Below are 15,360 nucleotides of genomic sequence, written 5' to 3'. Positions count from 1 at the left end.
CCTAATTCAAAAGGAGATATGTCACAAAACGTAAATTTTACAAGAGAGCGAATAGAATTGATTGACAGTATCAGATATTCTGATTGTTGTTGGCAAATAGCTGTTTGTGCAAGACAGTCTTTTGTCTGGGCTTACAATAATAAAAAAAAACGAAAAAAAAACAGATTATATCAAAAGCTCCAAACTTCAGCTCCTATGGCACTCGTGAAAAGGAAATAATGTTTTTCGACACGAGCCACTTAAAATACCCGGAACTAAGATACAAGAAAGCGGAATAAACCAGTCAGTCGAACATATTTCTTTTAATAAAGTGATTTTAACTATAACATTGACTAAAAGCGTTACGGATCACGTTTTGGATTAACGCAGCTGAAATAGCCTAGGCTACACTTGTTGTTTTATCTTCTTCTTAAAAAAGATAACATTGCAACTGAACTATTTCATACAAACTAATAATTCGTTAATCCTATACATAGCCCAGAAACAACTTAGTAAATAGTTTTTTTTTCTTTCCAAATACATTTGGCCGAACTCGACCCATGCATCTTTAAAATTCTGATAACCCCTTCGCTACCTTGGATTAATTCCTGACATTACGAAAATGTAACGCCCTACTCTTCTGAAAGAAAGTATTTTATTCATTAGCTTAGGTTATAAAATGTTCTGTTGTTTTCTTATAAGTGAAATTGGCCACATCTTTGTAAATCCCGGGACCCAAGGTCAAGACCATATACTTCCCTGGTTAAGAACTACTTCTCTGGATATTTGGAGATATAGCACATGTAAAAGTCTAGGCATCCAATCTCTCACAGGTTATATCTATCACAAGACTTTAGAAATAATTTGAAAATAAAACTTTAGGTATCAAAATTGTTTTGTGTCATACACAAAGCCGGACTTAGTTTTTTTCTCGGGAGGGGGGGGCAAATGTGGACTTTGTCACCCCTTGCGGCACCATCAATACTGTATATATTACAATTTTTGCCCAAAAATATTACAGTTTAAGCTTGTTTTGAGGCTCTCCGTGTTTGCCCCAAGGGACGCTTGTCCCCTATACCCCCCTAGATCCGGCCCTTATCATACTTTTAAAACCTTCGAACATCTGATGTGCGCATATAACTTCTTGTCAACAACAGTAAAAAAACCAAAGGGATATTTATTGATTTTGCACTTGTATAAACTTTATACATGTTAGCATACCAATTATTGAATAACTGTTGCCACTGTGACACACAAGTGACTAATAAGGTGTTGCATATTAAAAGGAGTAGGAATTACACTTTTTTTTTACAATGTTTAAACTTTTTCACAAAAAAACCTGAAATATTGTGATTTCTAATGTATCTGTTGTATCTAATTTCATAGGAAAAATCATCAGTGTTCTCAAGGCTGTCACGCATGCTGGGATCCATTTTGGTAAAAGGGAGAGGGATAAATTCTGAAAAATATTTGGATATCGTGAGGAGGAGGGTTCCAAACACACTTTCAACATGTACCTATTCCAAACAATTTCAATTCACTGAATAAAACTTAAAGCCATTTTTGATAGCTTTACAGCTACCCTTTTGATACATCTCAAGTTTTTACAGATCTGACCAATAACTTTTTGTACTTTTCATGTAATTCATCAGCTTTTGTGTCATTTTTTAATTTAACTCCATCCTGAAATGTTTTCGGTATTTTCGAAGATCACACTGCCTTTCAAGACGCACAAGAAATACTTCAAATAGGGAAACGTCCTTTTATTAGACAATAAAAACAATGACAATAATTCTGGATATTTCGACCACATACACAGCAACTGTCATCATTGTCATTGTTTTTCATTGTCTAATAAAAGGATTTATTCCTATTTGAACAGTTACTTGTACGAAATGTTTTTGTACACGTGTCCAACGGTAAAAATGCCCATGCAAATTCCAGAAAAAAATCTGGTTAATATTCTCCGTCTTAGAATGCCTCTTTTGGTATGTTAATTACGTGCATTAATCAAACCAACAATCACTTAAATCATTTTACCACTACAAACAACTTCCTCTTTCGAAACCAAAATTAAAACACAATAAAATACAATACCGGGAAATGACAGGGAAATGACAAACAACTGAATTAAACAGTCTAAACCATTATAAAAATCACTATTGTTTTCACTTTCAGAATTAATTATCACTTTTCGTAGCTATAAAAGAAGTTATAGAACCTAGATAGGGTTGAACATACAGCATATCTGAAGAAGACATGTACGCTGGGCTTTTTTTTGGGGGGGGGGAGGGAGGGCAATGATAAAAAATATCGCTTCATAATTTGAATAAGAAGCACCCGGAGGAGAGGCAGTGTCCCAAGGCCCTGACTCTGGGCAAGTCCATGAGCTGAACAAAAAGGGCAGCGTATTTATGCCATTGGATTCATCAAGAGTTGTCTTCATTGTGACTTTTTCAGGCCGAGTCAAAACAAATTTTCGTTCACCAGATTTGATGTTTCCTAAAAAGGCCACTTCAAATGCGCCCGGTTCGGCGTACGAGCCTTATAAATACCGGGGGAGACGAGAGCACCCAAAAAAAGTCAAAAAGCCCGGGGCAACTTTGCTTAAAAAGCCATTATGAAAGCACGGCTTCAGTCACAGATCTATCCATTCACCAATTCAGAATTACAGTAGTTCTTAGAATTTTTCTTAACGAATGATCTAAACTGGCTTTTCAGATATGATTTCATAAATGACTAAAGTTAAATCTCATCTATTGAATTATAGCGAAATTCTCTTCTTACCGAGGGGGCACCTACTTTCCACCACCTAGTGTAGAGCTTAGAACGCCACATGTGCCTCAGAGCTCCACCTCGATTGACACGCGCCACCTGGTGCACACAAATTTTTAAAGTGGGTCCCCCTTCATATCTTACATTGAAACATTAAAACCCTCGAATTGCAGAAAAAATACCATACCAAAAGTTGCACAGCAGACCTAAAACTTAATAAACGCACAGAAGTTGCACTCATATCTGTCGATTACAATAATAAGTATTTTCTTCATAACAATTGTTTTTTCTTGCAAATATGAATATTTTAAGCAACAATCAAACAATGGTTTGATTACACTTAAGATGCACGTAACATACATTTCTCTTAGTTAGGGTTACTAAAATTATACACAATTATACACATCATTATTTTAAGGCATATCAGAAGTCAACTTCGGTATAGGGTTGCCATAACTTCCCTCCAAAAAAACGTTCCAACGCCAATTCCAGATTTTAAAACACAACATCATTTTCTGAATTAAAACGTCTAAGTCTACTGATATTTTTTAGTCTGTAAAGTTTAGGTTCACATCGTGACCTAGCTATAACAAATTTGTATTATAAGACTTTACTCGCATTTATTTAATTCACAACGAGTTTTACAAATACTAAGTTTTAGCCTACCTTGCGTTAGTTTCAGCCAATCGGCTTTTTCAGATAATTTTCTGATTGGTTGAAAAATTTGATAAAAAGTTCTGATTAGCTCAAATAGTGCTAGCTAGCTAAGGTATAAGTAAAATCTCACTGTGAAAAAGCATTAAAAGAAACAAATATCATTTTAGTACGACTGTTTTTCAGGTGGCAACCCTCAATAAGACCCCGAGGTCTAACTTTTTGGTAGCTACCCGAGGTATACCAGGTTGAAAGTGAAACTGCAAACAGATTCTACAATAACGAGGTTTCGGTTCAGAAGTTAGGGGTAGAGTCTTATCAGACTTATCCGGAACGGCATTCTTTGTCTTGATTGTCATTCGTGTAACCACATATGACATGTAACGCGGCACGATAAAGGGTCGTCTTGCTCTGGGACATTATTTGACATCCCGAGTCATAGGATTTTTCACCATCCTTATGTATCTTTTGTATTTTTAGTCAAATGTTCATCGATTTTGCTATAGAAAATTAGATTTCGACCCGAATTAAGAATTGTCAAGAATCGATGGGTTTTTCTCTGAAAATAAAAGCACATACTTTCCCTGCGAACCTCAACGAAAACTTTATGTTGACATAACCACCACTTAATATGTAAAAATCATTCTTCTAAGGCACTTTTGAAAGAGGCTATAGTTGCTCTTGACTTTCGAGAAACATGAGAACGAGCACTCCCGTAGGAGCTGCCTAAAGAATTAATTGATGCAAATGAACCAGGCCGACTCCTGTCAATGTCGAAAGTACTTTTAGCTGATTTCAAACTTGGGGTCGGGGACTCGGGTGGGCTGCCACCAACGGAGCCATATTCAGATTCTGTGCCATCGTGTGTGAAACCGTGTTGGCTGTAAAGTAAAAAACGCGCATGAATTTTTCAATTGCCCTTTGCAAATACAATAGCATATAAACTACAATGGCTGAGAGAGAGAGAGAAAGAAAGAAACAGAGAGAGAGAGAGAGAGAGAGAGAGAGAGAGAGAGAGAGAGAGAGAGAGAGAGAGAGAGAGAGAGAGAGAGAGAGAGAGAGAGAGAGAGAGAGCAGGAGAGAGCGCTGGAGAGAGAATACATTTTAAAATCACACAATTCATGTTAAAAGTGACGGGCACCCACTTTCCGCCACCTGTTGCATATCTAAGGACACCACGTGTGTTGCAGACACTTCCTTCACGCTTGACACGGTTTTCACAACGCTTGGTACGTGCCCCTTGGTGCATGTGATTTTGTCAAAATGGGCACCCTCTCAGTTTATAGACACACATATTTAGGAAGGAAATGGAATTAACTGGAATATTATGTGGATATGTTTTAGAATGAAACCGTTTCAAAAGACATTAAGACTTAAAATTGTGAAGTTATATAACAATATATGCATCATAAGAATCTGTATTCATTCTGATTCATAATACAAAAAAATCAATAGACTATGAAAATTCGAGCCCAGATAAGAAAATTTGCATAAAACAAGGGGAGAGCCTTCAGAAGGGATTGATCTGGATGACACACCATTAAATTCAACATGTCTGAAAACGTTATAGACTGAGGTGTTGACTTCATACTCACAAAAAAAAATGTTGTATTTTTTTTTTCGTGGAAGAGGTTGATTTTTTTTTTCTTTTTTTTTTACTATGATTGACCCTATCGGGGCACTACTGAATGATAAAAAATAAAAACTCATTTGAAAGTAACGTTAAAACTTAATTTTTTCTCGTAACAAGACACGCCTCAGTAAAGTGCCGTTTTTTAAACCGGAACATAAACAATATTGGTATGATCCCTCTATTTCATAGATTAAGCTGCCTCTAGGTACCGTCCATTCGTCCATAAGCCCAGGTATGAAAAAAGTTCCAAAACTGCCAGTAGCGAATTCGACTGAATTCCAAAAGCTGCCAACCTTTAGCAGCACAACTTGCAAAAAGTAAATTTTCCTTAATTTAATTAAGTATTTTATTTATTTATTTTGCTACACACGCAAGCCCTACTAATCACCTATATTCTAGTACTAGGGGTCTTACCTTATAGTACTGAAAGGAAAATTTTCTAATTGTATTTCAGCCCCCTCTCCATAATGGGGCCCAACATGTTAGTTTATGAATAAAAGCCAATATATAACCCTAGGGTATGTACAAAATGTTTATAATTATGCTGTATCTGCTTTAATTTGAAGATGGCTATATTTTTAATTTTTAATAAACCTTTGAAGAAAAATAAATCGACGAATTATGGAAACCCACAAAATAAACAACGTCCTGTGCATTAATTGGAGAACCGAGATATAGTTAAAGTAAAATCAAATGTAAGTAACACACACATACACACAAGAGAATTACATAAGCAAAAATGCAAGTTGTTTAGATAAACCGGTTATTTAAAAGAGCACGACCGGATATAATGAAAAAACTAGACCCTATTATGTCATTCTAAACCTGGTTCTAATATTGCGTAAATACCAAGAATGTTGTTAAAGTCAACGACCATTTACGTGCTACTAATATTATTGCTATTACAACAGCAACAACAACTTCTACCACAATTACTCCAAATACTACTTCTATTGAAACTGAGGGGGGGAGTGAACTGAATGACAGCACGCCATATGTATGCAGTTTGTCGAAAGGGTGTATGAGCAATATCTTAGGAACACTTTGGCGCGTAAAGTTGGAACTTACAGGGCGCGTTGTGGGGGATAGTGAATAACGAAAGGACAATACTTCCATCCTAATGCTACTGCTTCAACTCATTCTACTACTAGTACTAATGCTGCTACTACTATTACTACTGCTGTTACTATCAATACTGCTACTAAAGCTAAGGCCACTACTATTAGTTCTACTGTTGCTACTATTACTACTGGATTATCTACTACTGCTACTAAACCTAAAGGTAGTAAGGTGAAAATTTTGGGGAATATTGAAAAACCCACTGTGCGCATAAAGGTTGTAAGGAAATAATCAGCAATACTTCACGAACGGTTTATGGTATTCAGTTGAAACTTTCAGCGTTTCATTGTTCTAGCGTTTCACTATTGCTGCTACGCAAGGTAAGGGTATTAAGGAGAAATTTCAAGGAATATTTAGGCGGATATTGGACTAAATCAAAACGAACTATGAGTATTTAGATTGACAAAAGGGTGACACAGATTTGTCTCAAGAACGGTTAAATTATTAAGTTAGACCTTTCAGGGTAAGCTGTGGTGGATTTTGAACTAGCTAGAAGGCACTAAGCGTATAGTATTAATTCTACTACGACGATTGCTATTACTAATGACGTTAAGGGCATTAAGGTGAAACTTTTAGAGAAAGTTTAGAGGAGTTTCAATTAAACAAAAAGACTATATGCATGCAGTTTTTCAAAAGGGCATATAAGCAATGTCACAGGATGCGGAGCACTATCATAGATAATAATATCATTGAAATTTTTAAAGGAGCTAATTCAATTGGAAATTAAAAGTTCAAGTGTCATTTTTAATAGTCAAAAGTTATAGGAGGCATTGCAGTCCACATCCCAAGCCCATTCATTTTCCAAACACATTCAATAAAACTTTAAGATAGTCATTTTATTCAGCTTAGTTGAAAGGTCCAGTAACTATGTATCTAAGGAAATTGGGTATTTTGGGTATATTTGCATACAATAGCAAACTAATTTCTGTTCGTTTTTTGTTGCCAAAAATTTTACTATTGGTTAATATAATGAACACTTCATCAGTTTTTCTTGTCTTCGGCTTAAGAATTGAAATACCCGATTCTAATTTATAGGCTATAATTACTGTCTTGTTCTTTATTTCAACACCCTCTTATAGTTTAAATTAAATAACATTAACCGTTCCTAGGATATTGCAGATACGCGCTTTTGGCAAACGGGATGTATAGTATTTTTATTAAGTTTAACATCCTATTCAACATTGTGTGGTAGCTTTAACTATATAACTGCTAAAACTGCTGATGATCCCAGTTTTTACTGCTGATGATGAACACTGTATATGTGTTCGAAATATCCAGTTAAATAATTTTATATCTATTCACTGTCAATAAAAAGGTATCATCCCTATTTTGAACTGTTTTACTTTCGTCATGGAAAGGCAGTGTGATCTTCGAAATTACCCTAACTATTCCTTAAACATTGGAGACATGCATTTTGACAACCTCTTTAGATTTAGTTCAACATCCCAATAAACATTTCATGGAAGTTTTAAACTTAACAATTTTAGCTGTTTGACATGTTGAAATTACGCCCATTGACGATTGTATGCACATAGCGTCTTCAAGTGTAATACCCCTCTCAACATTCTCTGAACATTTCTTTTTTTCAAGGAAGAAAGGGTTTATTTATCAACGACAAATATAACAAAACCTGTTTAGGTGAACAATCACCCCACCAGGCCTGAATATAATTCAACTTATGAAAGGTAACGACAACTAACCAAAAAAAAAAAAAAAAAAAAAAAAAAAAAAAAAAAAAAAAAAAAAAAAAAAAAAAAAACAAGATACGACAGAAAACCATATAAAAACTATTCGGTACTTCCCATCATCGATCCATAAAAAAGAAAAATCCAACAATTTGATTAATTTAATAAATAAAGAAACCAGAGAACTTATCACCCATTCGTCACATAAACCTTAAAACAATGGTCTTTCATTAAACTTCAGAACTCAATCGGGTTTGATTCCTGTACAATATTAAATAAAAAACAAGTTTTTTTGACTGCAAGTAAGGAGCAACATTAAAACTTAAGACGAACAGAAATTATTCCGTATATGAAAGGGAGTGTCCCCTCCTCAACGCCTCGATTTCTACGCTAAAGTTTTTTATTATTTTAAAAAGTAGAGTTGTGAGACAGAGTCAAACTTAGCGTAAAGAGTGAGGCGTTGAGGAGGGGACAACCCCTTCCGTATACGGAACAGATTTTGTTCGTTTTAAGTTTTAATGTCGCTCCTTACTTGCAGTTAAAAAAAAACTTGTTTTTTATTTAATTTCTGAAAGTTTTTGAATTGATGCATGTTTTGATTTTGGCTCCCCACACATGAACAATTAAAACGAAATTTGCATATTATTTTTTTGGCTTAATAGCTTTCTCATAGTTTTGATCGGACGATTTTAATAAAAAAAGAAGTGGGAGAGAGGGCCTAGTTGCCCTTCAATTTTTGGTTACTTAAAAAGGCAACTAGAACTTTACATTCTTTTTACGAACGTTTAAATTAATAATAAATATACATAACTTACGAATTAACTTACGTAAAGATCTTCTAAATTTTTAAATATTTATTACGTATATGAGGGGGTTTGCCCCCTCGTCAATACCTCGCTCTTTACATTAAAGCTTGAATTTTGTCACAATTCTTTAAGAATGACTACTGAATCACAAAGACCGTAGAATAAATAGTTGAAATTACTAAAAATACTTTAGCGTAAAGAGCGAGATATTGAGGAGGAGACGAACCCCCTTATATACGTAATAATTTCTGTTCACTTCAAGTCTTAATGCTGCTCCTTACTTACAGTTGAAAAAAAACTTTTTTATTTATCTTCTCATTGTTTTTTTTTTTTAGTTATAGTAGCAGTCGCAGTTGCAAGTAGTGGCAATTGCAGTCACAGTGTTAGTAGCAATAGTGGTTCCAACTTAACAGCTCCTAAGGTATTGTAGATATGTCTTTTTGATAACCTGATTAAACGTAGTGTCAGTTGATTTAGATAAACATCTCCTCAACATTCTCTGAAGTTTGATCTTATTGCCCTTAACCTTTTCTGACACACCCAGCATCATACATTCCTCCTCTTCCCGGTGATTAGTCCTGTATGTAAACTATGAAAATATTAAATAATTTTCATCCTTTTCCTGGGGACTGGAGGAACTGGTATCCCATGAGCCATAATTATTATATTTTGACTATTTTGAAAGAAGTGACTGTTTCATAATTTAATCAGTGTTGAGGGAGAGGGGCATAACAAATGGATAAGGTGGTCGCCCTTTGCCCTCAAAACACTTCTAGATGCTGCCTGCAAGTTTCAACTTAATACCCTCAATCGTTCCTGATATATTGCTGATGTGCCCTTTTGACTACCAGGATACACACAGTGCGTTTTCATTTTGTTCAACATTCCCCTCAACATTTCCTGAAAGTAATCAAAAGTAGAGGTAGTCGCAGTCGCAAGCAGTTGCAGTTACAGGCTCAACTTGTCGCAGTAATAAGTAGCTACACTCGAAGTCACAACTAGTGACTTCGAGTGACCCTTTTGATAGACTGGATGCTCGAAGTGACTTTTGATTTTGTTCAGCGTCCTTCTCAATAATCCCTAGAGTGTCACCTCAACATCTTAGCTTTTTTGGGCACACCAAAGACCAAATATTACCTCTTTCCAAGTGATAAATCGTGTATGTAACCAATGGGCAAATTGCATTATATACAATCCTTTCCCCGATCAGCAATGGGGGCTTGGCATCCCTGGAACCATGGTTCTTAGACCTTTTGACTATTTCGAATCAAACGCTTATTGTTTCTCTCAAGAGAGTTTGGTCAATGCCAGGAAGGGGGTATTTGAATAGAGCAAGGGTGGAGGTGCTGGCTACTCTCTGATCCCTTTTGAACATTGCCCTGATCATGTCCTGAAACTTTCAACTTAATATATTTAGCCGTCCCTGAGATATTGCTGATACGCCATTTGGACAACCAGCATGCACATACTGAATTTCGATTTCAAACAATTCGTGGTAACGAACTGTAGTAAGGAGCGACCCGGCTCAATAGTAACCGAAACTCTAAAAATGGAATTTTGATATTAATATTTACAGCAAAAAAATTGCATTTTAATGCTGATTTTAAATATATAAGTTTCATCAAGATTAGTCTTACCCATCAAAAGTTACGAGCCTGAGAAAATTTGCCTCATTTTAGAAAACAGGGGAAACACCCCCTAAAAGTCATACAATCTTAACGAAAATCACACCATCAGATTTAGCGTATCAGAGAACCTTTTTGTAGAAGTTTCAAGCTCCTATCTACAATAGGAGCGGATTTCCCATTTTTTGCCAGAAGACAAATCACGGATGCGTTTTTTTTTTCCAGGGGTGATCGTATCGACCAAGTGGTCCTAGAATGTCGCGAAAGGTCTCATTTTAACGGAAATTAAAAGTTCTAGTGCCCTTTTTAAGTGACCAAAAAGATCAAAACATGTATTAATTCAAAAACGTCCAGAAATTAAATAAAAAAACAAGTTTTTTAAATGAAAGTAAGGAGCGACATTAAAAAACTTAAAACGGGCTTTTCCTCCTCGACGCCCCGCTCTTTACGCTAAAGTTTTTTACTGTTCTAAAAAGTAGAGTTAAGAGAAAGAGTCAAACCTTAGCGTAAAGAGCGAGGCGTTGAGGAGGTAAAGCCCCTTTCATATACGGAGTAATTTCTGTTCGTTTTAAGTTTTAATGTCGCTCCTTATTTTCATTTAAAAAAAAATTGTTTTTTATTTAATTTTTCAAAAAGACCATCAATATTTCCTGTAAGTGGTTGCAAGTAAAAGTCCTTTTGGTCGCAAGCAGTTACAGTCGTAAGTAGTCGTAGTCGAAGTTGCAAGTACTCACTGCTGCCAGCATTCTTTGTCGCAGTCGCAAGTTAAAGCAGTAGCACTTGCAAGAAGTTGCAGTCACGGTAGCAGCATCGATAGCATTCTCCCTCAAAGTTTCAAGCTAATACCTCTACCTGTTCCAAATATATTGTGGTTACGCCTCTTTGATAACTTGGGTGGATTCAGTGTCTCGATTTAGTCAACATTCCCCGAAATTTTACCTCAATACCCTTAGCCTTTTCGGACCCACCAAGGATTAAACACCCATCCCTTTCCCGATGATAAATCCTGCATGTAAAAGTGAAAATATTACATAATTTATGTTCCTTGCCTTGGGGGCTGTGAGGGACATGGCATCCCCGGTGAAACAACTGTTAGAGCTTCAGAAGATTTTGAACAAAATTGCTTTTTAAAATTTTAATCGATGTCGAGTGGAATGGGTAAAGGGGCCAGTTGCCCTCTGATCACTCTTCAATATCCCCCTCAACATGCCCTGAGAGTTTCAACATAATATCCTCAGCCTATCATTAGATAATACTGATACGCCCTTTCGAAAACAATCCTGCATGTGGTGTGCTTTGATTTTGTTCGACATCCCCTCAACATTTCATAAAAGTTTCACCTTGATATCCTAAGCCTTTTTTGACACCCAAGACTAAACAAGTCCCCTTTTCCCTACAACAAGCCTTAGTCTATATATAAACAACGAGCAATTGACGTACCTCACAGCTTTTGCCCATGGGGCTCTGGGAGTGTCTCATTCCCGGAGGCACAGTCATTTGACCTTTAGACCATTGTGAACAAGATGGAAATTTCAAATCTTTCATATAATGCCTTTGAGGGGAGGGTGGCTAAAAAGGGCATAAGAGAGGATCTGGTTTCCCTGTAGCTACTTTTCAACGTCCCCTTCGTACCGTAAAAGTTTCAACTTAATACTTCCAGCCGTTCTTAAGATATTTCAGATACAATTTTGATAAACTACATACACACAGCGTGTTTTGTCGTAGTTCAACGCCCCCCCCCTAAATACTTCTTAGATGTTTCGCTTTAGTATCCTTATCCTTTCTCGAGACATGGGATCGAACATTCCCCCTATCCACAATCAAAATATGTAAACGCTCAGCAAATTGCATAACTTAGTCCTTGCCCCGGGTCAGTGATGGTTAGCTCTAGAGGCATCATTATTTTATTTTGGGGCAATTTCGAATGAAATGGCTATCTCAAAATTTCGATCGAATGGCCTAGTAGAAAGACATAAGAGGGGATTGGTTGCCTTCCGATCGCTTTTAACTCTTAAACAGGGCACTAGAGCTTTCAATTTTCTATAGAGCAAGCACCCTTCGAAGTTTAGAAGAGGATATGAAAAGGCTCTGCTAAAAAAAAATACATTGAAGCAGCCTTATGGCTCTTTACTATATGCGACGCTAGAAAGTTGTCTCTGAGAGATGGTGGCTGCAGTGAAGATGCAAAATGTAGCATAGCGAAGGCTCAGGGGCATTTTTTCACGACTGAAAAGTTTCAAAGAATAGGAAGATAAGTTTGAGAGCCAAGACTAGTGAGAAAAGTTTATACGATCACCCCTTTCATATGAACTGGCTCTGGAAAAAAACACATTAAAGCCTTTACTTATACCCCATACAGCACTTTCTGTTTCAAATAGTTTTTGAGGGGGGTACCCCCTTTTATTAAGGTTTTAACTTATGCACAGTGTTTGATAACATATATTTTTACCCAGGTTTATCAAAACGTTTCATAAAACGAATATACAGTCAAATGAAAGAAAGTTTTGTTATATGAAAAAATTAATGAAAACTTATCGAAAAAATAAGTCTTCAAGAGACAAACTGCTAGCTTAAATTTTTACAGCCATTTTACATTTTTACATTTTACATTTTACATTTTTTACTACACATTTTTTACGACATTTACATTTTTTACATTTTTTTACATTTTACATTTTACGACATTTTTACAGTAGCTAAATTTATAATTAGCAACAGACATCTAACAAATGATTTGAATGCAGCACAATTGTTTTTGTAACAACAAAATGAACAAAAAAAGAAAATAGAAATCATCAGAAAAAAGTGTCGTTCAAAAGTGCTCCGAGTTTTTGGGTATACCACAACAAAGAACTAAGTAAAAGCGCAAGTATGTTTCGCAACACATGACGACATATGTGTTCAAGTTAGCCTAAAACGGTTGAAGTTCAATGACCATAAAAGATCACCTTTTAGAAATTTCTGGAGAGCCAAAATTGACTTTAGGCTGCGGCTTGATTGGGATGATTTGGCTGCTAATGGCGATCTCGAAACTTGTCAAACAGTTCTTGAGAAAGAATGTTTTTATTGCTGAACCGCAAAAGCATAGAATGAAGGCTCGTGACCTCAATCAGATAAACAGAGGCACACATAACTCACGAGTCTTCCAAAAAAGGGAGTGGTTGCTGCGTAAAAAAAAAGAGCGGTCCTAGTCAAATGAGTAGCACGCAAGACTTGAAATTGTTGTCCGTGAGGACGGGGTCTGAGTCCTGGTGTCAATGGACATTTGGCTTGGAACGGGGGATCAGTGGCGTGACTCTGTAAACTCATTCAGGGTCTACCAAGCTCTGAATGGGTACCAGGAGAAATTGGTTGCAAAAAACGTCACTTTCTGCTGGAAAGATCTTTTTTCATCAAAGCAATCCCATTTGAGGGTGGGCGAGGGGCTTTAGTAAAGAACGATATGGCCGTTACTATTATTTTCATTTTTTATTGTTTCCTTCACATTAAAGGAGTGATCATAGAAGCTTAACAGAAGGCTCGTCCAATTGGGAATTAAAAGTTCTAGTGCATTTTTTAAGTCAAAAGTTATTTGATTAAAGTGAGAAGCAATTTTTCTCTAAAAAACTGTTTTTTTAGTTGCGTAGTTTATAGAGGACCAAAATTCCGCGGAATGGAAAATCTAGGATAAGAAGTATAATTTTCATCAATCTAAAACCCTAACTGGGTTGTTTAGAGGCCTTCATCTTGAATGCGGACTAAATTCTATAGTTCGACGTTATTGCCGCAGTAAGTTTCGTGTTCATTCATAAATTATAAGCTGATGATGGCATGAATGCTGCAGTGATTACCAATAGGATAGAGCGGGGCTAGTTGAAAAGGGGGCAGGTTAATACATAGATTATTTCTAGCCTTTGCGCATATGCAGTCTCAAGTGGATGGATAAAAACAAGTCATTGTACAGCGGTGCAGCATTATATATAGCTCAGAGTTATGCAATAGGTAGTTACTGGGTGAAAATAAAACACGCCATTTTATAAAAAAGTGTTACAAGTTTTCGACAAGACCCCTATTCTACCACCACACTTTAATCAGTGGCGTTTATTGTCTAAACCAATATAGATTTGATTATCTAAGGTATTACTGCTTTGAATTAATGTTAGTTTAAGCAATACGTGGTCACTTTAGGCAAGTTGATACAGCGTTTTATGGCCAGATCTATACAGAGTATCAACGTGCCCCAGCACAATTTTTACAGTGATTCTGTATTTTCTAACCCCGATCATGGTGCGAACGCACAAGAGGAAGGCAGATAAAGGAAAAAAAAACCCTATACAGCAGGGCTTCTTAAACTATGGGTCGCGACCCCATTTGGGGTCACGTAGAAAATTATGGGGTCGCGAGTGATAAAAATACAATTTAACAAAAAATGTTTTTTAAGTTGTAAAATTATTGTTATAAAGAAAAATAACTATCATCGTAGATAAATGTATCATAAAATCTTCTAAGTTCGGAAAGACTGTTTATACCAGCATTTCTATTCCGATCATTTTAATATCTGGTATAAACTTACTATGAATCAGAAGATGTTATAGAAATTTATAAGAAAAATGTCGATTTATTTTTGTCAATCTCTTAAAACTGAAATAATCCTGATAAATATTATCAACAAAATTTCTAAGTGTTATTTTGAAGAAACTATATAAACATTTGGTGTTATTTTCATTTAGCCATTGTATGATTGCGAACGAAGTGCAAGTTTTCTCGAATTAGTCAGTTTAATCCTTTCGCGACCGGCGGGACCTTACAGTCCCGGCATGTAAAAATCCTTTGGGTGCTTCTTAATTAATTGATAGCACCAGAATTGAACGATGTGCTTCAGGATGCTGTTAAGGTCATAAATTTGATTAAGAACTCTTCCTAAATTTGACTCTTCTTCTTAACTCTACACTTTAAAACTATAAAAAACTTTAGCGTAGATCGGGGCGTTGAGGAGGAAAAGCCCCTTTCAAATACGGAGTAATTTCTGTTCGTTTTAAGTTTTAATGTCGCTCCTTACTTTCATTTAAAAAAAATTGTTTTTTTTTGTTTAATTTCTGGAGTTT

General features: G+C 36.0%; 1 protein-coding gene across 2 annotated transcripts in view; it reads right to left on the bottom strand.

Moving 5' to 3' along the window:
* Positions 1–283: 283 nt before the first annotated feature.
* LOC136038007 (uncharacterized) overlaps positions 284–15,360 on the bottom strand; it is a 64,773-nt gene continuing 49,696 nt past the window's right edge. For both annotated transcript variants that reach the window (XM_065720940.1, XM_065720930.1), the window contains exon 3: positions 284–4,289. In XM_065720940.1, coding sequence (XP_065577012.1) covers positions 4,049–4,289 — 241 coding nt within the window. In that variant the 3' untranslated portion in view covers positions 284–4,048. The remainder of the gene's footprint in view (positions 4,290–15,360) is intronic.

The sequence above is a fragment of the Artemia franciscana genome, chromosome 2 (genome assembly GCF_032884065.1).
Source record: "Artemia franciscana chromosome 2, ASM3288406v1, whole genome shotgun sequence".
Classification (NCBI taxonomy): domain Eukaryota; kingdom Metazoa; phylum Arthropoda; class Branchiopoda; order Anostraca; family Artemiidae; genus Artemia; species Artemia franciscana.
Note: the sequence above shows the minus strand (reverse complement) of the source record. Positions and strands in the feature narration are given on the sequence as shown.